At 37.1% G+C, this 25,958-nt stretch overlaps 1 protein-coding gene across 1 annotated transcript in view; it reads right to left on the reverse strand.

Annotated features, from left to right (window-relative positions):
- RNF150 (ring finger protein 150) overlaps window positions 1–25,958 on the reverse strand; it is a 225,570-nt gene that overhangs the window by 82,328 nt on the left and 117,284 nt on the right. Inside the window, exon 2 of the mRNA XM_032463956.1 lies at window positions 4,458–4,708. Within this exon, the coding sequence (XP_032319847.1) occupies window positions 4,458–4,708 (251 nt within the window). The remainder of the gene's footprint in view (window positions 1–4,457; window positions 4,709–25,958) is intronic.

Raw genomic sequence — 25,958 nt, forward strand, 5'->3', positions numbered from 1 at the left:
ATGTGTTTATCTCATGCATATATACACAATATATGACAATTTACTGAATATATAGAGAGGGTTAAAAAGTCTGAAAGGTTATGCACCCAATTGTTAGCACCTCAGTAGGGTGATGGGTGATTTGTCTTCTATTTTAGTATTTTCCTATGATTGTCAAAATTTATTAGAATATGCAGGTATCATTTTAAGAGTCAGAAAAAGCAATAAAAATGTTTAAAAAAAATAGTTCCAGAAGCTATAGAAAATTTAAACAGACCGACTGCCATAAAATGAATTAAAAAAGTCAAAGAGCTGTTCTCCTAAAACAAACAACTTAGACCTTATTGGCTTACAAAAACAATCTTTAATACTTCAAAGATCGGCTAATTCCAGTGCTGTTTAAAATGCTTTAGAGCTGAGCTGTTTGATAGGACTTTCTGGGATGATAAAAACGTCCTATACATGCACCACCATATAGTAGCCACTTGAAATGCAGCTAGTATGATGGAATTTTAAATTTTATTTTATTACAACTCATTTAAATAGTCACACATGGCTAGTGACTACCAAGTTAGATACAACTCTAGACTACAGAAAATGGGAAGAAAATTTGTAAATTCTTCTGATATAGCCAGTGTAACTATTATCTAAACATGATAAAAATGTAAATGATGGACAAGTTTCACATGTGAATATCAAGGTAAAAAATAACTACTATACTAAATGCAATCTGAACAAAACAATACAGCGCACATTAGAGGATTAGGATGTGCTGGAAATTCAGGATGGTTCAACATTAGGAAATCCATTCATTTAAACCACTCCTGTTAATAGGTCAAAAGAGAAAAGCCAGACTATAGCTGCTAAAAAGGCATTTGTTATAATTAAAAATACATTCTTGATTAAAACTCTGAACAAAAAAGGACTTTACATTACATGTTAAAAATATAGCTCAACCTAGGAGGCTACATGGAGAACGAATAAAATAATGGAGACATGATAAAAATAACCCATTAAATTCAGACTGCTCCCATTCAATCGTGAATGAAGGGTAGTATGATCGCTGCTGCCACTGTTACTTTAATTGAGTTTGGAGGCACAAGTCAGTGAAATTAGACAACAGGAAAAAAAAAAATAGGAGGTTTAAAATCTGAAAGAAGTAAACTATCAATGACTGTGCATATTATTAGTGTCATCCTGATAAGCAATCACAAATATTACAGCGTAGTGGTTAAGAGCATACACTCTAAAGCCTTGATGTTGGTTCAATTGCTGGCACTATTCGTAACTAGCTGTGTGACCTTGGCAAGTTATTTAACCTCTCTGTTTCCTCCTCTGTAAAACAGAGACAATAAAATTACCTACTGTAAGGTAATTAAGAGGATTAAGTATGTAAATATATAGAGAGTCCTTACAACACACCTGTATATACTATATACTATATAATATTACTGCTATTAATAAGATAATTTTAAATGATAATAAATTATAAATATACAAATTATTAAATTATAATAATATAAAAATAAACATAAAAACCAAAAGCCTTCTTATATGAAAAAGGAGATTCCATTTATAATAGCAACACAATGACCTAGGAATAAACATAAAAATACTGTGCAAGATTAAACAAGGACATTTAAAAACGCTATTAGGGAATAAAAGGAAGAGCTGAATAAAGGGGAAACATATACTGTATTTGAAAAGGAAGATTCAGTATAATAAGATTATAAACTCCTTCTAAATTATTCTATAAATTAGAAAACTAGTTAAAAGTGATTCTAAATTCATATAAAGAAAAACATGAAAAAAAGTAAAGATAGAGCAATAAAAGATGATGAGCACCAACAGATATGAGACATATTATGGTGCTAAAATATTCAGAGAAGTGTGGTACTGGAATCTGAATAGACAGATTAAAGCTACATTTTAGAGAGCACAGGAATAGAACCAAATACATATGGGTCTCTAATACATGCTAAATGAGGGTTCTGCATATGAAAGGGAAAAGATTAATTATTCAATAAATACCAGTTACAAAAACTGGTAGGCAATCTGAGAAAAAAAAAAGTGTTAGCTCTGTACTTTATTCTCTACCCTGAAATAAATTCTCGGTAGATTAAAGTTTTAACCATAAACATGAAATTTAAAAAGTAGTGGATGAAAGCATGAGAGACTGTTTTTCTATAGTCTTGGCCTATAGAAGCTCTTATTATATAAAACTTGGGAGCTATAAAAAATTGATAAATTCAGTTATGTAAAACTCCAAAAGTTCTGCCTGGCAAAAAGCACCAACGATAAATCAAAGACAATGACAAGTTGGAAGGAAAATAAATTGAATATATAGGATTCACATAAAAAGGGTTAACTGATTTGACTAGTAAAGAGCTTATTTACAAAACAGAAACAGACTCACAGACTGTAGAAAACAAACTTATGGTTACAAGGAGTGGGAGGGGGTGGGAAGGGATAAAACGGGAGTTTGAGATTTGCAGATACTAACTACTGTATATAAAATAGATAAACACGTTCATACTGTATAGCACAGGGAACTATATGCAATATCTTGTGATAACTTATGGTGAAAAAGAATATGAAAACGAATATATGTATGTTCATGTATGACTGAAGCACTGTGCTGTACACCAGAAATTGACACAACACTGTAAACTGACTATCCTTCAATAAAAAATACATATATACCAAAAAAAGAGCTTATACACATCAATAAAATGTGACCAACAACTCAACTGAGGTGGTCTAATAATATAAGCAGATAATTCATAGGAAAACATTAACTTTTTCTACATTACTTGAAGAGATGATGAATGTTCCTTTTGATAAGAAAAACATGATACCATTTTTAACATTAAATCACATACAATAAAAAGGTGTAACATTCATTTGGTGGGGATGTGGGGAAACAGTGTGTGTTTGTTATTAGCATACTGTCTGTATTAGTACAAGCAGTATTAAATTAATATACTAATAGACAAATGTTTATATTAGTGTAAACAGTATTACTATATTGTTACTTAATGTATAAATTGGTTCAACCTTTTGGGCAGACAATCTGCCAGTATCTATTGCAGTTTAAAATACACATCCCATTGCCCTAGCTATAAAACTGCCAAAATATACCATACAGATATATTTACAAATGTGCTTAGTGTCACATGTACATGCTTGTGTGTGTATGTTTTGTTTTGTTTTGTTTTCTGATAAAAGAAAACATGTCCATCAACAGAAGCTGGCTGAATAACTGTGGTCTATGCAGAAAATAAAACTTTATACAGGCATACCTCGTTTTACTGTGCTTTGCGGATGTGGGATTTTTACAGATTGAAAGTTTGTGGCAATCCTGCATCGAGCAAGTCTATTGTGTCATTTTTCCAACATCATTTGCTCACTTCCTGTCTCTGTGTCACATTTCAGTAATTCTTACAATACCTTTAACTTTTTCATTATTACTATATTTGTCATGGTGATATGTGATCAGTGATTGTTGATGTTATTACTGCAAAAGATTACACTTGGCTGAAAGCTCAGATAATGGTTAGCATTTTTTAGTAATATTTTAAAATTAAGGTATGTACATTTTTTTAGGCATAACGCTATTGCACACTTAACAGACTACGTATAGTGTAATGTAACTTTTATATGCACTGGGACACCAAAAACTTCCTGTTCACTTGCTTTATTGAGGTATTTGCTTCATTGTGGTGGTCTGGAACCAAACCTGCAATATCTCTAAGGTCTACCTGTACAGTCCTGAGAAATGAGAAAGCACCTTGCACTGAGTGTTGATAAGAGTTAATCTCCAAGAAGAAGTAAGAAATAACAGTACAGAGTTACGTGTGCTATCATTTTATCATGTGTTTAAACACAGACACAGACACAGACACAGACACACACACACACATGTATGTGTTTGTAAGCCCATAAAATACCCCTGGAAAAGAAGACATTCGAGGGGGAGGCACTACATCACTGGGGGACAGACATGGGAAGGCAGTTACTTTTCACTATACACTATTTCATACCTTTTGCATTTTATACTATGTGTATGTGTTGTCTCTTCCAAACTTCATTGCTTTTTAAAATACCTTTTATTTTTTGTCTCCTTCTGTTCACAAGGAGGAAACCCGGCTCTTTCCAAATTAGGTTGATGCTATTAGCATGATCTCAGCTCCCTTCCACTATCTCCCTTTATTTTGTGCCTAAACAAATAAATAATTACCTAAAAAATGAGCATCAGGAATGTGGGACAAAGCACCACCATTCTAGAGAACCATGCTAGCAACACATCAAAAGATGTGTATTTGGAAAAGATCTGAAAAACTATATAGTAAATGTTAACTGGGTTCATCTTGAGTGGGGCCTTGGTATTTTCTGTGATTTCTGAAGTTTACACGATAATATGTCTTACTTCTGTAATGAGTTTTATGTCTTTTCTTTTTAAACTTTTTGCTGCTCACCTGGTTCCTGTCCCTGGCATTTGCATATCGAAACCTCTGGATATAATAGAAGACCAGCCACGCGAGGGAAATGATCATCAGGACGATGAAGGAGATGGAGACGAACACGACGGAGGTGCGGCTGACGTATTTCTGCAGGTTCCGGGTTCCGATGGTGATGTACATCGTCACGGTGATGTTTCGTTCCAGCAGGCTTACTATCTCCTTCCCTTTGGGCTCAGGAATCATGATTGCCACGATGTCTTCTACACCTGTTGTCAGAGGGGCAACAAGGGTCAGAGGATGAGAGAAAGGGAGAAAATCATAATAAAATGTCTGCACAAGGTGACATGCACCAAATAATGACACATCTTTTGATGACTGATTCTATGCCAGACCACATAGCCAGTCTACTTCTCAGATCTAATAGCCAGAAAAGGAGTCGAACTTTCTCTTTCTTCAGTTACCTTGGGATACTGCTGTCTTGTATATGAGAAAAGAACCTAAAACAAATGTATGACTTTGGTACCAGCAAGGTCATGATCATGCCACTTTCTAGCTCTCTAAGGTGCTGCTGACCCTGGTCTAGTAAAGGTGGACCCTCCCCAACCAGCCCAGTTTACAGCTCTACGTTGCATTTCACAGATCCCTCCGTAGAGAGGCAAAGGCACTCGGTACCCCACGGCAAAGGATAAAATGCCCTATTTTATGCCATCTGTCTTTCCCCCTCACAGATACTAGGAATACTCAATTACAGATTTCTATTAATCATTCCCAAGGCAGTTTCTCCTACAAATGAGTACTAAAAACCACTCCAAAGTAGGTTTTTTTTTTTTAAATTAAGGTACGGTTGATTTACAATATTATACTCGTTTCAGGTGTACAGCATAGTGATTCAGCATTTTTACAGATTATACTCCACTATGAGTTAGTACAAGATGATGAGTATAATTCCCTGTGCTGTACAATATATCCTTGTTGCTTATCTATTTTATACAAAGTAGTTTATACTTGTTAATCTCATACTCTTAATTTGCCCTTCCCCCTCTTCCCTCTCCCCGTTGGTAACCACACATTTGTTTTCTGTATCTGTGAGTCTGTTTCTGCCAAAGAAGTCTTCTTAATGAGCTCTAAGACGACTTGCCAACATAAAATAATGGTTTCAGAAGTATCTTCTGCTTATTTTACCTAATTCAGTGTAAATAGCTTGTATCCTCATGCCAAGCAAAGGGAAGATGGAGACATGGAGACAGTATGGATAATTCCAGGACGGTTTTATCTCCGCTCTCAAATATTCTCACTACAAAGCCCCTGTTCTTGGACAGTTTGAGGCAAAAGTGGCACCTTTCTTGGGTCTGAGTTATCTGGGTCATTGTCCCTGTTCTTCACGACACTGTGAGGCACAGCCTTTTGGTGAGGAGTTCCAGTTCCTCCACAAGGGGTCTTTAGTAAGGATATGATATCAGCTCCAAATGAGCCAACTTGACATGCCATTGTGGCTGATTAGACTATAAGCCACTAGGACACTTCTCAGAGATCACTCCAATTCAAACGCACGCCTGCAATGTTCTTCATGGGCCCCACTTCCACACGAAAACATCCTACTACTTGGGGTCACTACAAATTAGAGTGCAAATTTGCAATTAGGATGTTGTAGATTCTGGACAAAATTAAACACCTCTTTAGCTGCTTAAAGCTGGCCTTACTCCCATGCTGAGTCAGTCAGCAAGATGGAACTACCAGATTATATTTTTTCAAGGTGTTGCAAGTCTCTCAGAAGCTCCTTAGGGTTTTCACTTGAACTTGACGTCTTATGTGGGTTTTCCATCCTAAATTCTTTGATGGTATTTCACTTACATTGAACAAATACTTTAAAAACTAACTAGATACAAAGTTGTCTGTGTACGTGCCATCAATTATATGATTTTAAAAATTCCTTAAACCTTTGCACTGGCCCAACTATAAAATCACAAAGCTACACAGTGTTTACACTTGGCTGTTATTTCTGGGAATTAATGAAACTGATGGCTTAGATTTCAACTGTGCAGAATTTACCGACAATTCTGATGCTTCTTCTCTTGTCGTGTTTACTTTGGCTAATGGCTACATGTGGGCTGAGGTTTTCTGAGGAATTAAGGCTGCTGGCAGGCTTTGTCTCTACATGATCTTCTTTGTATACTGGACTAATATGGCCTGGTGAGCCTCCTTCCAGTGCTCTAGCCATTTTATAGATATTTAGGTAGTGGTAGAATCTTAAGTTTTCACTTCATTCTTTTGTGTTTATATTTTTAAAGCATATCTATTCAAGGCTGCAGAATGAGGTTTTGTTTTGTTTTGTTTTGTTTGTTTTGTTTTGTTTGTTTTTCTTTTTCTGAGCATAAGCTCTTGGGGTTATAAATAAGCCTTAGGAAGCTCTTCTCCACCAAAGATGGCAAAAATACTCACCTAAAATTGCTTTTTGAAAACTTAAATGTAGTTTCACTGTTCACATTTAAAGCTTGAACAATCTGAATGTGATTCAATAACCACACAACCTTTATTGAGCTCTTACAGAGTGACGGGCAGAGAAGAGAGAGAGAGAGGATGCAATTTATTTTTCCCCAGATTACTCAGACAGATTGGGGTCTACTTTTGGATTCTGTTTGATTGTAAAGTTGACCTATCTTTTGCTGACCCTATTAATATCAGTTTCAGTTGGGTAGCTTTGAACATATTTACTATTTGGCAGCCTAATTTTTTCTTCACTAATATCCCCCCTACAATATGCCTATTAACTACTGATATTAGGAGACCATAGACTCTAACGGTGAAGAATTGGGCTCTGGCACTGGACAGTTTTTTTTTAAACCCCAACTTAGCATTTTAAAAATAGGCAACCAAATTTTGGATCTCCACAAAGTTTTAAATTACCCATCCCCATTTTCAGGGACATGAGGAAACATTTTCTCCTCCTTCAGGGTAAAGTATAATTAGCTATTTTAAAGCAGTTATTTTAAACTTAAACACCGAGTAGCAGTATGCTACCTGCATTGGTCATCCCACTATTGAGCTGCATGATATATGACGTCTGCTTGAAAAGACAGTGAAAATGGAAACGGGGCAGTTCTCTTCATCTGGACTTCCACCTCATTCATCTTCAATATTCATAATGAATTTCTAGGACTGATGATAGTAAAAAATTAGGTGGGATTCTGGGATATTTCTCCATGCTCTTTGGGCTATGTGTTGTGTGCATGGTTAAAAAAAAAGAGAGAGACTGCAGATATCCATTTACTCCAATAGAAATAGTCATCAAGAATTTATGTATTTAGGGTGTCCAAAAATGGTACAAAGTGAAGTGGATTTGGACGAATTATCTGACCAGTCGGATCAATGCACAAAATCTAGGACAAAATGCTGCTATAGGGTCTAATCTGTTCAAATGAGACACGTGCACCGATGTGAGTCATCAGACAATTCTCTGATCTTTGCTTCATTTTGCAATGTGCAGCCAGCGTCAGAGAGAAGCCGGCAGATCCCTCCCAGGTGGACTGCAGTGTAATTGCTTCTGAGGGTGTGTGTGAGGGAGGGAAGGCGAAGGAGCAGGGATGAGAAGAGGGGATGAAGAGGGGGGAAGGAGTGCTGAAAGGCTTGCTGGGTATCTCCTCAGAGCTAAGTGCTGCCCCGAGTATCTAATCTATGACACACAGGCGGCCCTGAGACTCGGGGATGAGAAGTTAATAAACAGCACATTTTGTATGGATAAACTCTACAAAGAGATCCTGCCATTTGGGCAATTCTGTTTACTTTGACGCCGAGTCACTGTAAAATAGAGTGCCTCTTTTTGCAAAATGATGTCAGCCTACCATCTATTTTCCTCCCAAAGGCACGTTCTGCTTCTGAGTGATGGCTGCTATGTAATTATCGTGTATTCTGGAAAAGCTCTTCAGCCCTGTGAGGAATGTGTGACCAGGACACACATGACCTGGCGACCAGATAAGCAGCAGGAGCATCCTGTGGTTTTAGTGCTTCCTCTTCCTGGGAGAGAGCTCAGTTGCCATTATTTAACTTGGCATATGCAGATCAGTAAGGAATCAGAACAAAAGCTCAGAAAGCCAAAGAATGTTGAAAAACCTGGAAATTCCTTAGTTATGAATTCAAAACCAGGTTGTTTGAACACTGCATTAGTAGAACGTTTGGAAAACCAGCAAAGTGTCAACATTTTATGGAGTTGGCAGCCCCGTTGCTCCCCATGCATCTTGGACGGAGATGATAACCCTCCCAAGCGCATGTGAGCAAAAATCCTTTTTCAAGTCCTTGCATCCTCTCTCTCCCAGAATCCATCCTTTCTTTAGTTTCACGGATGGCCATTTAGAATTTAGTCAATACTAAAAGAAACCTGCAGTTTCCATTTGTAGATATTTCATACTTATAAATCTAATATCTACTTTTTTAAGAGTTAGCTCCTGATTATCATCTTTTCTCAAGTGAGAAAATGTATGTGAAATGACTGAAAAAAGCTGCAAAGAACCATAGGAATGTAAGGTATTACCACTTTCTGCATGAATTTAAACATTATTTTTAATAAACACAGATGCCAAAATTCCAAATAAAGCACTCACAAATAGATTTCAATGATAAAGTAAAAAGTCTTCATGACCCAGGGGATTTATTCCAGGAAGGTGAGGGTTACTTAACATTGGAAAATGTGTTAATGCATTTCAGTGCATTAACACATTCAGGGAATAAAGCCTGTGAGTATCTTGTGTCGCTAGCTGTCCACTAACATCTGCTCTCTTGTACTTCCTTGGTGTCAGTGTTTCAGATGGACACAGACTGTTGAGGGAGAAGCATTCCTTGTCATCAGCCTCCCTTGCAGCTAGTTGTGGCTATGCAATGAGTATCTGTCACTGAGATGTGAGTGGAGATGACGTGTGCTACTCCAAGGTCTCATCCATGAAAGGGTAAGTGCACCCCAGAAGCTGTCTCCCCTTCTCTCTGACTTCACTTGGAGAAATGTAGAGCAGCTGGTGTCTTAGAGAAGGAAGCCGTGTGTTGACAATGGCACCCACTGCTGATTTCTTATTAAGAGGAATATACGGAAATGTACTTAATGGGATATAAAGGATCTTCCAGGAATAGTATATTGAATGGAAGAAACAGCATTAGACATTTCCAGCTCAAGTCATGAATCAGGCCAGGAAGAGCTAATACTGAAAGCAGAAGTGGTATCTGGTGTGAAGAGACACAGGAATGGGAGGGGTAAGTCTTTGAAAGGAAGGGAGCAAACTGTCATTATTTGGGGGATCCCATGACCACCTAAAAAACCAAGATAATTTAGCTATTAAAATTAGAAGAATGTGCAGAAAAACACAAGACTCAGGATCAACATATAAAAATGAAAAGCTTCCTATACACCAGTAATGCCTAACAGAATAGGTAATGGAAAAAGTGATCTCTACACAGAGCAGCAGAAGTCATAAATATCTAAGGATAGACCTAATAAACACTAGCCCTATGTGAAGAAAACTATACAGTAACGTTTCTCTATAAGACATTGAAAATTTCTAAGAAGCAGATTTCATTTCAACCAAAGGATTATTCAGTACTATATATTTAGTTTCCAAATATATGTGATTGTTAAAGTTATCCATTTGTAATCATTATTATCTTGTTATTGTTGCATTATGGTCAAGGAACATGGTCTCTTGATATTGATCCTTAATCATCTAATTTATTTTTTAGGGTAAATATTCCATTTATATTCAGAAACGCTGTATTCAAAAACATGATTTTGTTGTGCAGACATGTCTCATTGATTATGCTTATTCAGTATAGTTAGACCTTCCACATCTCTGCTTATCTATGTCTGCTTGACCGTCTCAAAAGGGTGTGTCAAATGTCTCATACAACTAATGCTGTTTTCTCTCTGAAGTTCTGTCAGTTGCTGCTATGTTTTGAGTTTGTACAGTTAGCTGCATGTATGTTCATGATAGTTATATCTGCTTAGTTATGTTGCTGTGGAGAGGTCTGATGCCACTTCTGATTTTTGTTTTTTGGGAGTGATCTGCTCTTCTTTGTAACCTTTTAGAGTTATATTTGAGATTAGTCTCTGATAGTCTTAAATATCACTGGTCTATTTATGAGTATTTATCAGTTAGTTTGGTGGCACATAAACACTTTCAACTAGAGCCATTTCATTCTTTCTTTAATTCTGAAACATTTGTCTTCATACTTTATTGAAATATTTCCTCCTATATTTTTTCTTTCCTGTGATACGTATTATCCTATTGGTGGCACTTATTTTTCTATTTGTCATGGTTTTTAAAAAAAAATACTTTCCCCCTCTCATTTAAAAAACGTTTTATTTTGAAATAATTATAAGCTAATAAGTGGCAAAAATAGTCCACAGAGGTCCCATGCACCCATCTCCTGGCTCTCTCCAATGGTGGCATCTTACATATTACAGTGCAGTATCAATACAAGAGATTGACTGGCACAATACAATTAACTAGATTATAGGACTTACTCTGACTTCACTAGTTTTGGCATGTGTAGATTTTAAAAATGTCTTTGTGTAAAATTCCATGACATTTTATTACATGTATAGGGTCATATAACTATGATCACAATTAAAATATTGAAATATTCTATCACCACAAAGGAAATTCCTCCTCCTCGCTTTCCCCTTCTCTAACCCCTGATGTCTACTTATCTATCTCCATCTACATACACTTTTATCATTTCTACAATGTTGTATAAATGGAATCATCCAGTATGTAATACTTAGAGACTGGCTTTTTTTCATTCAGTATAACACCCCTAACATCTATCTAGGCTGCAGGGTTGCATGTATCAGTAATTCATTCCTTTTCATTGCTGTGTAGTATTCTATGATATAGAATATGGTGCACCAGAGTTTATTTACCCATTGATGGACATACGGGTTATTTCCAGTTTTTGGTTATTAAGAATAAAGCTGTTATAAACATTAGTGTGGAAGTTTTTGCATGAATACAGGCTTCCATTTTTCTGGGATGAATGCCAAGATGTGCAATTGTTACACTATATGATAACTGCATGTTTGGTTTTCAAAAGAAATTGCCAAGGGGGGGAGGGTATAGCTCAAGTGGTAGAGTGCATGCTTAGCATGCACGAGGTCCTGGGTTCAATTCCCAGTACCTCCTCCAAATATAAATAAATGAATAAATCTAACTATCTCCCCCTCATTAAAAAAAAAAAAAAAAAAAGAAAAAGAACAAAAAAATGAAATTGCCAAACTGTTTTCCAGTGTGGCTATATTACTGTACATTGCCATCAGCAATATGTGTGAATAATCCAGTTTCTCAGCATCCTTGCCAGCATTTGGAGTGATCACTGTTTTTTATTTTAGCCATTATAACAGATGTATAATGATATTTCATTGTGTCTTTTATAATTTCTCTTTGTCCATTCTAGCTGACTTGTGGAAAAGTTTTTCAGACTAATCTTCCAGCTCACAAATTTGTCTTTATCTATATCCATTCTGTGTTTTATCCTATTTGTTGTGTTCTTTAATATTTAAACTATTGTATTTTTCATGCTAAATGTTTCCTATCAGTCCTTCTCCTTCTTGCCTGTGAGCGGTGGAATAAGCTACTGTGCCTAGTCATATTTTCTGGGGAACAACCAAGGCAGGGGCCCTTGTTTTGTTCTTCCAGAAGATTAAGGAGAAATATGAATAAACTCAGATGACCCCAAGCACCACAGGACAGCCAGTGACTCCTTCCACTGAGGGAAGTTCTGCAGTATTACGGATTGCCTGACCTCCTCTCAGATGGCCCCATCCCATTCACCTGAGGCCCTGCTTAAGTTCAGCCCTCTTAAGTCATGGGTTATCTTCCAGATCCTTACAGCTATACTGCTCTGTGCATCATTGAGTCCAACCCAATTTCCTACCCATGTCCTGCTCCTCAAACCCTTCCTTTCTGACTCTCAGAAATTTAAGTCTCTGGTCATCAAATTCTCTGGTAGCTTCCATCTCTTCTTGGAATTATGCCTTCACTCCCTTGATCCTTGACCTTCTTGTTTTGATTGATCTGGCTGCCCTGTGAAGACACCACTTTCTCTGCACCATGATTAAAGGGCAAGTATTTTAATTCATTTTTATTAAACCACACTCCACATACCTCAGGGCCAGAAGATGGTTTGGTGTCTCTGCCCCATATCACTACTTCTCAACCTTGCCTCCAAGCCCCATCTCAACCTCCTTCAAAAACCACTTATCTTTTGAGAGTCTCTCCACTTGGGTTTATTTATTTATTTAATTTTTTTCCCTTTCTTACTTTTTTTTTTTAATGGAAGCACTGACGATTGAACCCAGGAGCTTGTGCATGCTAACCATGCAGCTCTCCCACTGAGCTGTACTGCACACTCCTTCACCTGGATTTATAACCTTCTCTCTCCTCTCCCTGCCTTATCTACATATTTCCTGTTAATTTCTTTTATCACCCTCTGTGGCTCCTAAGAGTCACCTCCTTGGACTGGAAATTTTAGTATTCATGTGGATAACCCACTCGATACTCCGGCCTGTGGGTTGTTTGTTCCCTTCTTCTCCAAAGACCCTCCTTTTCTTCCAGTCCTTCCCAGACACACATCCCCACTGCCTTACCCTGGACCTTGTCACTCCTAGAAACTTGCACTACCTCTGAAATCCCAGTTTCAAAGATGTCACGTTTCTAATGCCACCTCTCTTCCTCAGGCTCTCTTTGCTCAGGTACCTTCCCACTCATGAATGCCCTCTGCTTTCTTACTATCCATCAGCCGCCTCCTGGCTTCACTGCTGTCCTTACCCAGCCTAGATCACAAGGTCCACAGTTAAGAGAACTCCTCTAAAAATACTCTTAGCCCCCTTGCTCTTCTCTCTCTTGTGCCCTATAAAATTCACTCTTTCTGTGCCTCCACTTCCTCATGGGAACACTGTGAAGGGAAAAATCCCACAGGCCATCTGTTCTCCCTTTACATTTATGATCCTTTTCCTCAAAAGAACACCTCCTGCTCTCCTTCCTCTTCCCTAAGCCCTCATGTCCACTTACCTGTTCTCCATCTCTGTAATTTTGTCATTTCCAGAATGTTATATAAATGGAATCACCTAGTATATAACCCTCTGAGGTTGGCTTTTGGCTTTTTTCACGCAGCATAATGTAGAACACCTGCTCTACCCTCTTCTGGACCTGCCTTCCCTTTGTCCAAATGATGACCTCACCTCTTTACATCTCTCCGGAAACCTCCTATGTGCCCCTTCTCACCCACATTCTCTGGGAGTGATCTTACTGTAGAATCACTTGAGGAAAAATACCCATCAGAGGGAACTAACCTGTCCTATTATTACACGAGGTGATTCACAGTGAAGAATTTAGCACAGGGCCTGCCATAGAAAAACCACAATATACGTGTTCAGGTTTTGTTAGCATTATTATTGTTTTACCACTGCCGAATATATCCTAAAACCCACGTATCTTTCCTGAAACCCATTCATTACTCCACTTTTTGAGGATGAGAAGGATGGTGTCTAGAATACAGTCTTCGTCTGGACAGTAAAAATAGTTAGCAATAAAAATAAATTCATAGTAGGACTACTTTAGGAGTGTGGAAATTTATCATTCGGGAACCAAACTGATAACCTGCAGTGTAAACCAATTGACATGACTTCTCCAGAAGACCTCTAAGTTCAAAATATTAAAGTTTCATCTGAGTTGTTGGATAAAAATTGGTAATCTGTGCTCCCCCAATGCTTTGCTGACAACTTGAAATATGTCCAATGCTGGGTGTACAGCTAAAGTGCACCTTATTTATTTATTTTTAGGAAGCTAAAATCATACTTTATTAATATATCTTGGCCATATGGACCAGGTGCTTTTCTTTCAAACTGAGTGAAACGTTCTTTAAGATTCTTTAAATTCTATGGACCTTTAAAATTTTTGAAAGTGTCACACATAAAATTTCGTATCATCTCACAATAACCCTTTCTTCCCCCCTACCCTTATATTGCCCTTCCCTCCTTCCCTCTCCCCACTGGTAATCGATATTTTGTTCTCTATATCTGTGAGCCTGCTTCTTTTTGTTTTATCCTAAAGTCACTTTAATTATGCACCAGATCCCTCAAGTGGAGATTTGTCATTATACTTGGAGGCAGACACTCAGCAACAACTAACTTTTATGAGGTCAAAAAATCTTTAAAGGAGATGCTAACAATAGACAACTTTATTTTCCTTGGAAAAGCTCTAGTAATTTAATTAACTCACTGATGTCAGTTCTTCATCTATGCTTGAGATGATCAATGAATCACACTTCTTGAAAAATTCATATTTTTTCCTAATTTAGAAGTGTGTTGAATTTTCCATGAATTTGTGATAACTGTAGGGGGAGTGATGAATATAAAATAAGGTAATTCACTTATAGCCCCACCTGTAAGCATTTTCTTAGAACATACTCAGTGCATCAGATTCAAAAATAACTTACTTATAGTTTCTGTGAGAATTTGAAATGGTTAAAAATGATACAGAGTTCAGGCTGACATAAAACAAATCACAGAATACTAAATTAATTTTTATGATTACAGTTTTTTATGGAGAAAATAATCATGCTTAAAGAACCTTCTGCTTACATATAAGATATTTTAAGTTCTAACTTTAGTTTGGACAAAAAACATTATACATGTAAGTCTCACCAAGGAGCAGGATAATGGAATCACAGGATGGGAGATTCTAAGAAAGCAAACCTCTCCAGCGTTTTCTCTTCCTAATAATCTAATAAATGAAATGAAATAGCAGAATCATTTACCATAGATTCCAACTGGGTGACCTTGGAAGAGTTACTAAATTTTTAAGCTTTTAGTTCATTATCTCCAAAACTCTAATAGGAAACGTACCTAATCCAAAGGGTTGAGTGAGGATTAAATGAGATAATGCATATAAAGAACCCAGGGCATAGTAAGTGCTCAATAAATATTAAGGGTTACTATTATCACTGACACCATCTATTAAATAATTATTTAAAACATTCCAGACAGTGTAAAACTTGAATTTAGACCAAAGGAGATAGGTAGGGGTGGAAAGGAGCACACCAACCTTGGCTTCCACTGGGGCCCAGAAACAAATGATGAACTTCTCGACAACCTAGGTGTTGAGTATTACAAGGACCCCTCCAAAAAGCTAGGGACCACGGGGCTCATGTTGAGCAAATTACCATTTTTGCAACATGAAAGGATGAACTTTCTATCTCACACTGGTCAATGAAAGAAAACTCTGAGGTATTTAAATGAAAAATTAATCTTCAAAGGGAAAAATGAATGTAACTGGGTTAGCAATTAATGGCCCAACTCATGTTGCTCTCTTAAGGTAGTGAAAAATAAAAATTGTATAATGTTTACTTTGAAACAGTTGCATAACCAAAGCAATGGATTTGTGTTTTGTTTTGCTTTGAACTGCTGGGAAAAAATCACATCAGTTATTCCCCACTAGACTGTTTTTAACAATGCACAGCAAGATCTTAAAATTACAATTAAAAATGATCATAATATCTTGGATCTAATGAACTTCTAGATGTTTATTTTCTGTACTATTTGCATAGAATAGGGAAATATACATGAATCATATCTTTTCATATTTTTTTCTTATTTGTTTGGTAGAAATGACCCAGAATTCCCAATTCATTGCACAATTATTAAATGCCTCATTACTTTACTTGATTCATTGCTAGTTTCTTTTTAGTATTCTCCAAAGTTGCTTTCAGTAGTCTTTGAAAACTAGAAGTGAGAATCCCATTTATAAAAAGTTCAGATTGGAAAATCCCTTTCTTAATAAGAGCAATTAAAGTTTACTTCTTTGGTTTCTAGCTAGGAGTCCCCACATAGCTTTCCCTGTGGTAAGATGACATGGACTATGAATTCAACAAATGACATTAAGGTCAGCTGAAAGACCAACTATTAATGTATTGAAAAAACAGCAAAAAGTGATAGAACTTGATGATATACCTTGGTGGATAGTAAACAGCTTCTCAAGGATCAGAGCCCAAATTCCAAAGTGAAAAACACTGTGTATCCTTTGGCTGAACCCATAAATTCTAACAACATTGGTATGAAATGCTTTTAGACTAATATGTAAGTGAATCACGTTTATAAGGCTCCTTGGTATTTATGCTCCATCAGTAGATCTCAGTGAAGGGGGAACTGTATGCCTTTTATCAGGATCTGAGGTCTAGGAAGGGGAGAGAAGTTGAGACATATGCATTCCAAAAAAGCTCCAAAGATCTGAAATACACCTTTCTTGTTCTTTGTTCAGTGCACTCCTCACCATAAGTCAAAGGGTGTCCATAGCAGATGCTGTCCCTACCCACCCAGCCCACACCACTTCTGTATACACTGTCCTGACTTTCAACTGCCGGCACCTGGCCTTCTGTTGCATAAATGTCTTTCCCAAACCACTATAATTACTTGGACTGTGTGTAGGTAAGGAGGAATTACCACCACCAGAGAGCAGTCCTGAACTAATGACTAAAGAACTGGTACATAAATACCTCAGCTCCCTCCTCCCTGTGCTGGTAGATCTATGGCACATTTCTACACCATTTCCCAGAGCTCCCCAGTGGGATTAAATTTCAGTGACTCACAGTGGTAACTTGCTTAATAACACACACTTTATTGGCTTCTTTCCTTCCCTGCCACATTTCTCTATCCCCCAACTGATGTTTCCTGGAATCACCTCTCAAATAAATGGCTTGTACTTGAATCCTTGCCTTAGGTCTGCTTCTGGGAAAACTCAAACTAAGTCTGTGCCAAAATTATTTATCTTCTAGTTTCTTTCTTTATAGTTCTCTGAAATCCTAAATAGTGTAGCTATATTGGCTTGTACTTTATAACATATACTGCTTCATGTATATCACTCTTTAATATGTTTACAAATAGAAAAAAAAGAAAAGCAAAAACATGAACTCCTCCCTACTTATTTTCTAACTGAAAAAAAAAAAAAAAGGAAGAATCATTTACCAGAAATAGCTTTTTCAGAACTTCTTATGCCAACTTGCCCTGAAGATAGTTGTGGTTGCATAGAGCTACTGAAAACCACCATTCAAACCACCTATCTGAAGGGAAAGTCAAGCATCCTTCTCTCCCATCTCTACTATTATGGGAGAAGGATAGTCTTTGGATACTGAGCATTCACTGAGATATTGAACATATGAGTCATTCGGTAAGGCTTGCTGTGTAACATGGTAACCACTAGCCATATGTTGCTATTGAGTAATTGAAATGTAGCTAGTATGGCTGAGGTACTGAATTTTTAATTTTAGTTAATTTAAATTTTAATTTGAAACCATTACTCAGTTCAATTATTGGAAAATTCCTAAGTATGTTCAAGACAATTTGTGTATTAGAATCTACTTTTTTCAAGTGTAAGTTTTATAAAATCTAAATACAGATCAAGTATGTCTGATGAAATTTAACACCCAAATTGGGATATGCTGAAATGTAGAATACCCACTGGAATTTTAAGAACTAGTGTGAAAAATATCATTAGCAATTATTAATATTTGATATTAATAATGAGGTACTTATACTTTAATTAGTATTAAAATTATAATATTTTGGATTTACTGGGTAACATAAAATATATTAATTTTATTTCTCTTGTTTCTCTTTTTCTTTTTTTAAATGTGACTCTAGAAAGTTAAGTTACATATGTGGCTCACATTATTTTTCTGTTGGACAGCACTGTTCAGTCACTTTATTCACAGCTTTTATTTGCTAGTCTAGTGGGTAAAATCACTGCTATATAAAAAGATTAAGACAAAAAAATAACATTCCCTTTTCTTAAGTAGTTGACACTTTAAAAGGAATGTCACAAGTCTGGTAATAATATTGAAGCCAAATCTAAAAGCAAAATAAAAAGTAAAGTCATATATAACTTTGTCATGGAAAGTAGCTGTTTTCTTAGATGAACAGATTATGGATATTAAACTAAATTACAGAAAGTGATTTAAGAAAAAATGTTATCCTCTTTAAAGGCCTACAAAGCTTGCTCTGCCTGAACAATTAAATAAATGTTCTGCCAACATCAGCTTCCTAGACTCAAATGGAATAAAATAACCAGGCAATAAAGTCCTAGATAGAAGGAGCCTCACCAGCTGCCTTGGCATTATCTTCTTTATTTTACAGATAAGGGAAATATGGTCTAACCAGGTTACGTCACTTTTTAAAGGTTAGAAGTGATTTTGTTCTTTCTCAAAGAAAAAGAAAAACATTAATTCTCAAATATAGTTTATGTTCTTATCAGTAAAACACTTTCCGTCATCCAAAGCTCATAAGAATAAACCAGTGGTTCTCAGATGGACCAACTCCTCTTGATATTTCCCCTCATATTTCCTTCCATATTTCTAACTATGTTTCTACTAATATTTCTTGGATTAACAATTTTGGACACTTTCTGTTCACATCCAGCCATGGTAGATGACTTAACTCACAGTGACTCTACCACCCCCACGTCCCCACCTAAGCCCTCATTGGATAATCAACAGTACTCAATGAAAATACTGTTCCTTGTCAAGCAGGTGGTCTATTACAATTATGTACCTTCTGAATTTTTCCTGAACTTAGTAATTGCATCACTCTTCCATTTGCCTGGCTTTCTGTGTTTCACTGTTCCCTTCTCCCCCCACATGCTACGATCTCTGTCACATGCTTACTGATAACATTTTCTATACTCTTCAAACGCATTACTTCCACTTGTCTTTTAGACTATGAAAATTCCCTCCTGGAACTCTCTGTCCTCCTGCTCCAGAATGGCCTGAATGCTTTAAAGATATGCAGAGATTATCAGGGATTTATCTTACCTAGCAATTTAATGATAGGAAAATTTTACTTTTCACTTTTACTTTAAAGTCAACTTTAAAACTGTCTCTTATTTGTATTTTTCAGACATAAGTTAAGTAACAGCAAAACAGTACTGCCACCACCACAAACAACCCAACACTCTACACACTGAAAATACTGATTGCTAGTTTTCATGAATATGTACAATGGAAAAGTGTGCCCTTATTTTAAGCATTTTGGTTGCTCCTCCAGCAATCAGTACCACAAGCCATAGAGCTTTAGCCTTATTGCTGCCCAGACTTGGCTGTTTCCAAGGTGGCCCGAAGGTCTGGAGTACACAGATGCTACTGTCAGCGATGCTTCCAGGGTTGCTTTGTGTTTAACTGCTAACTATCTAGCTCATCATTGTTGGAAAAGAGGATTGAGAGGCTTTTATGCCAAGTTTATGTGGTTCTAGTTGGAATTTCAAGACAGGGCTTTATTATTATGGTGGTGGTGGTGGCATCTGGTTCTAGCTTATTCAATCTCATCCAGAGACAGTGCCACTGAGGAGAGTCCTGATGCGGACAGACTTATGGAAAACTGTCATAGAATCACAGAACTCTTAACTTTGGGGAGTTACCTAGAGGCCACCTGCCAACTCCAACCTCCATATTTTGCAGAAGAGAAAACTGAGGTCTAGAAGCTTACCTAAGACAAAAAAGGAGGCTGGTGGCAGCTTCTAAGTAGGCTTTAAGAGCATTAAGATGAAAGGAACTGACTGCTAACAGATAAATTATGATCTTACAGATGGATGTTCTCATTTTGTATAAGCTAAGCTTCCTGGAAGAAGCAAAATCATTTAAATATTCATATCAAAAACTCTAACTTTTTTTAAACATTTTTTATTGATTTATAATCATTTTACAATGTTGTGTCAAATTCCAGTGTTCAGCACAATTTTTCAGTCATACATGAACATATACACACTCATTGTCACCTTTTTTTCTCTGTGAGCTACCATAAGATTTTGTGTATATTTCCCTGTGCTATACAGTATAATCTTGTTTATCTATTCTACAATTTTGAAATCCCAGTCTATCCCTTCCCACCCTCCACCCCCCTGGCAACCACAAGTCTGTATTCTGTGTCTATGAGTCTATTTCTGTCCTGTATTTACGCTGTTTTGTTTGTTTGTTTGTTTTTGTTTTTTAGATTCCACATATGAGCGATCTCATATGATATTTTTCTCTCTCTTTCTGGCTTACTTCACTTAGAATGACATATAGACCAATGGAACAGAATAGAGAGCCCAGAAATGAACCCACAAACTTTTGGTCAACTAATCTTCAACAAAGGAGGCAAGAATATACAATGGAATAAAGACAGTCTCCTCAGCAAATGGTGTTGGGAAAACTGGAGAGCAGCATGTAAAACAATGAAGCTAGAATACTCCCTTACACCATATACAAAAATCAAAATGGATCAAAAACTTAAACATAAGACAAGATACAATAAACCTCCTAGAGGAAAACATAGGCAAAACATTATCTCACATACATCTCAAAAATTTTCTCCTAGAAGAAATAAAAGCAAGAATAAACAAATGGGACCTAATGAAACTTACAAGCTTCTGCACAGCAAAGGAAACCAGAAGTAAAACAAAAAGTTAACTTACGGAATGGGAAAAAATTTTTGCAAATGAAACCGACAAAGGCTTGATCTCCAGAATGTATAAGCAGCTCGTATGACTTAGTAAGAAAAAATAAACAACCCAATCCAAAAATGGGCAGAAGACCTAAACAAGCAATTCTCCAAGGAAGACATACAAATGATCAAAAGGCACATGAAAAAATGCTCAATATCACTAATTATCAGAGAAATGCAAATCAAAACTACAATGATGTATCACCTCACACCAGTCAGAACGGCCGTCATTCAAAAATCCACAAATGACAAATGCTGGAGAGGTGTGGAGAAAGGGGAACCCTCCTACACTGCTGGTGGGAATGCAGTTTGGTGCAGCCACTATGGAAAACAGTGTGGAGATTCCTCAAAAGACTAGGAATAGACTTACCGTATGACCCAGGAATCCCACTCCTGGGCTTGTATCCAGAAGGAACCCTACTTCAGGATGACACCTGCACCCCAATGTTCATAGCAGCACTATTTACAATAGCCAAAACATGGAAACAGCCTAAATGTCCATCAACAGGTGACTGGATAAAGAAGAAGTGGTATATTTATACAATGGAATACTACTCAGCCATAAAAACCGACAACATAATGCCATTTGTAGCAACAAAAATTCTAACTCTTGAGCATTTATCCTGTAATACTAACAACTAAATGTGTAAATTGAAGCACGAAATCACAATCTTTCTATCTTGTTGTTGTTTTTTTCCTAACCCACATGAAACACAAATCTTGAGGACTATTATTTATTACTTATTATTTATTTTATATATTACTTATATATTATTTATTACATATTACTTTGGAGATGACAATAGTTGAAGCAAAGTATAGGTGAATGCTGATGGTCAGGCTGAGTCTAGAAAGACCCAGCCAGTCATAGGTTACCAAACAAAGAAATTAAGAGCATTTCACTTCTCATTCAGAGAGCGCCTCACCAAAATCATTAGACATAGAACTGAATTCACTGACTAATTCGTATAGACAGTAGCCAAAAAAGAAAAAAAAAAAGTCAAGAACTAATGAAAGAAAAATGAAAAAGGATCTTTTTCTTTCTTTTGGATCTGTTCTTTAAACTTCTATTTGGATTTTCCAAATTACAGCTAGATTATTCTAGACAGCACTCCTAATGCACGGCGATGTCAGCATTTATAAAAGTCATTAGCTTACACATGCCCACAGACTGCATCCTAAACAGTAAGGAGTCAAAGGCCTCTTCTGACACCATCACAGGCTTTCCATGTGCTGCCTTCACAGTCAATGCAGAGTGTGCATTGTTTGGAGCTAATTGTTTCCCTTGCTTATTCTAGATATAAACTTGTTTTCTCTTTTGTAAACAACTCTGAAGTGAAACAAAATGATAGCTTTCTTCACCACATTAACAAATTTTATTTGGGAAATCATTTGCAAATATTAATTTCTGGAGCCTCAAAACCACTCTAAAAGATTACAGCTGTAAAACTTCATTTCCTCACTAAAAACACACCAGTCTGAATGTCAAGACTTCAACCTTCAAGAAGATTCTAACTAAAGCAAAAGATAGTTACATATTTGAGTTGCTAAGCAACCGATAAAGCATCTTTCCAAATCTGATGCTAATAAATATATTCTAAGTGAAATTTAAGAACAATAATTTATCTGGGAATAATATTAAGTAAAGGATAAATTTAGAAAGCAAAGAAAAGCATGTTTGATTTTTTTCCCAGGTGTAATGATAAAATAATTATACCAAATGTGGAAAGCCTGGAATCATGCTAATATTCTCATCATCAGATAGTCCAAATCTTAGTGGGGTCAATTTAAGAACTAAAATTCTTAAAATTCTTAAATAATGAAAAACATCTTCTGTAGAGAGAGGGAGGGGGAAGGGGCAAGATGGGGGGCAGATTAAAAGATACAAACTGCTATGTATAAAACAGATAAGGAACAAGGATATATTGTACAGCAAAAGGGAATATAGCCATTATTTTGTAATAACTTTAAATGGAGTATAATCTATAAAAATAGGAAATCACTAAGCTTTATACCTCAAACTAATATAATATTATAAATCAACTATACTTCAATAAAAAATAAAATAAAATTTAAAAACAAAGACCTAAGAAAGACATTCATTGGAGAAAAATTTATGAAAGTTAAAAACTGGAAACAAATGAAATGCTTAAAAACAGAAGAATGGATAAATCATTTGTGGACTATCCACACCATGAAATATCAGCAGCAATAAAAATAAATGAACTACCGATTTTTTTCATCAAAAGATGAGTTTCACAAACAAAATGTGAATGGAGATAATGCTTTTTTTGGTAGTGGTTGTTACTTTTTCCAGCTTTACTGGGGTATAATTAACAAATAAAAATTGTGTATATTTTAAAAACACACAAAAAATGAAAAAAAGCAAAATGTCTTCTGAAAATACATACAATAGTGTAAACCTGGTTTGTCCCTAGGAGGAAGGGATTGTATTGATAATACCAAAAATTCTTCAAATTCTTAGATTCTTTGCCAGAAAAGAATGTGCATAAAATAAATAAGCAACAAGGATACATTGTATAGCCCTGGGAAACATAGTCATTATTTTATAATAACTTGAAATGGAGTATCAGCTACGAAAATACTGAATTATTATGTTGTACACCTGAAACTGATGTGATATTGTAAATCGACTATGCTTGCCCATTCTAGAAATTACACTTGCTTTCCCTTTCGTAAACAATTGAGATGAAACAAAATGATAGCTTTCCTCACCACATTAACAACTTTTAACTGGAAAATCATTTGCAAATATTACTTCAATAATATTCTTCAAAATACACAGTGCACAAAATACACAAAAATATACTTCAATTTAAAATAAATAAATAATATTACGTTCGCCTATTCTACTTAAGAAAGAAGAATGTGTGGCAATGATTCCAACTTGAGTTCTCTTTATTTAAAATTTTAGTATACTTGTAAAAAAAATTTAGTATACTTGTGTGTATTTTTATGTACCTTTCTCTCAACCTTCAGAATTTCCATCTGAGTGCATAGGAATATTCAGACAAACTTGTTAGGGATAAGGAGGTAAAGGGTTAACCAGGGACTGGGAAGAGAAAAGGAAGATAAAGTAGGAGGTTGAGTGGGAGAGCTGTATCTCTGGGGCAGGCTTGGGAGATGAAAAGGAGGCTGCAGCCTGGCCAGCTGGCCTGGGCTTTGCACTTGCAGCTGGTAGCAGGAGAGGGGCTCAAGGTCTGCTCAGGACCAGCCAAGGGAAGACTGCGGTGTGCGCCATCTTTCACTGAGTGAGGGAAGCTTTCCTGGACATGACAAGGTTCTCTGACCCTGTTCCTCCCTGGTGAAGAGGAGACACTCAGAAGCACCTGTTTCAAAGGGTGAGCTGGGTGTTAACAAGCCATCCTCCCTAACCCCTTTCCCAGGGGTAACTCTGGAAGCTGGTGCCAGTCCTACATGGAGAGGGGTCTGCTTCTTGTTGAGGAAAAGAGCTGGGATCTGGTAGGCAGTGTCCTCCCACACAGGAGTGGAGGGATGGCCTTTGGAGCAGAGCAGGTGACCAGGAAGAGTGGCATCAATCATCCTCCCCAGGACCCATGAGAGGTAGAAAGGATGGGGAGATGGTGCTGTCAGGAGTGATGCGTCTTCCCTACGGTTGTCAAAATCAGTCTTGGAGGTGTATTAGTTTCCCATTGCTGCTGTGACAAATTATCACAAACTTAGTGGCTTAAAACAATCCTAATTTATTACCTTACAGTTCTAGAGATCAGAAGTTTGAAACGGGTGTCACTGGGCTAACATCAAGGCATCAGGAGGGCTGTGCTCCTCCTGGAGGCTCTAAGGGAGAACTTGTGTCCTTGGCTTTTCCAGCTTCTAGAGGCAGCTTGTATTCCTTGGCTTGTGGCCACATTGCCCCAAACTTTGTTTCTTTGTCACAGCTCCTCCTCTTTTCTCTGACCCTTGTTCTTTCTTCCCTTTTATAAGGATCCTTGTAATCACACTAGATAATCCAGGATAATTTCCTTGTCTCAAGACCCTTAACTCAATCACATCTGCACAGGCCCTTCGACAACATATTCACAGGTTCTGGAGATTAGGATGCTGACATCTTTGCAGGGGGACATTATCCTGCCTACCATACTGAAGGTGGCCATAGGACATATTTTTGGAGCAGGCCTCCCAGGGTCATGCAGCGGGAGGAAGATCTTCCCTGATCATAGTGAAAGCCCCTGGTTATCCTAGGTATTTCTGTGGCCTGGTGAAACAAGCTTGTTTATGATTCCTCTAAGGTCTTCATCCTGCTTGAACAGACTGACTTCAGCCAGGTGGTGATTTCAAAAAATGTTAAAGACATCATTTTTCGGAGTTGAGAAAGATAGTTATTCCTTGTCTCCTCCCTGCCCCCTCCCCACCATTAGCTCCTACACCCTCCTCCCCAAACCCAAATCTGAGCACAGTGGAAGGCACTCAGCCATGAGCAAGAACTTGGGGAGAGAATTCGAAGAAGGCAGTGACACTCACTCATCATAAAATTCTGCCCAGGAAGGATCACAGGCCTGGTCCATTTTGGCATGAAAAGAGTTGCATGTGTAAGTGTTGTTGGCATAACAGTGGTGACTTGCCTCTTAGGGCCTAAAAATAGCTGCCACTAGCATCTGAGAATGTAAAAGCTTTCTAAATAATTACCCACTCTGTCTCAGCTTCCTCTAGACCTTCGCAAGCCACGTGGATACACGCGTGCCTCCAGTCCCTCCAAGAGGAGGGTTTGTGGAAAGGATCAAAACAAGAACAGCAGATTAACCATGTTTGGAATGGAAATCCAAGGTCATGCATGCTCCAAACCAGCCCAGCCGAATCCGGAAAGCTTTTAAAGAGGGTAAAGTGTTGAAAGCTCTAGTCAGATTACCATCTTCCTCTTCCCCCCAACTATGAGTTAGCAAGCTGTCTTGAAGGCAGAGGCCCAAATAATCCGACAGGAGAGGCTACTCTGGGACCTAGCTGATCTGTGTGCATATCAGACCAAGGGTGCA

Source organism: Camelus ferus, chromosome 2 (genome assembly GCF_009834535.1).
Source record: "Camelus ferus isolate YT-003-E chromosome 2, BCGSAC_Cfer_1.0, whole genome shotgun sequence".
NCBI classification, from domain to species: domain Eukaryota; kingdom Metazoa; phylum Chordata; class Mammalia; order Artiodactyla; family Camelidae; genus Camelus; species Camelus ferus.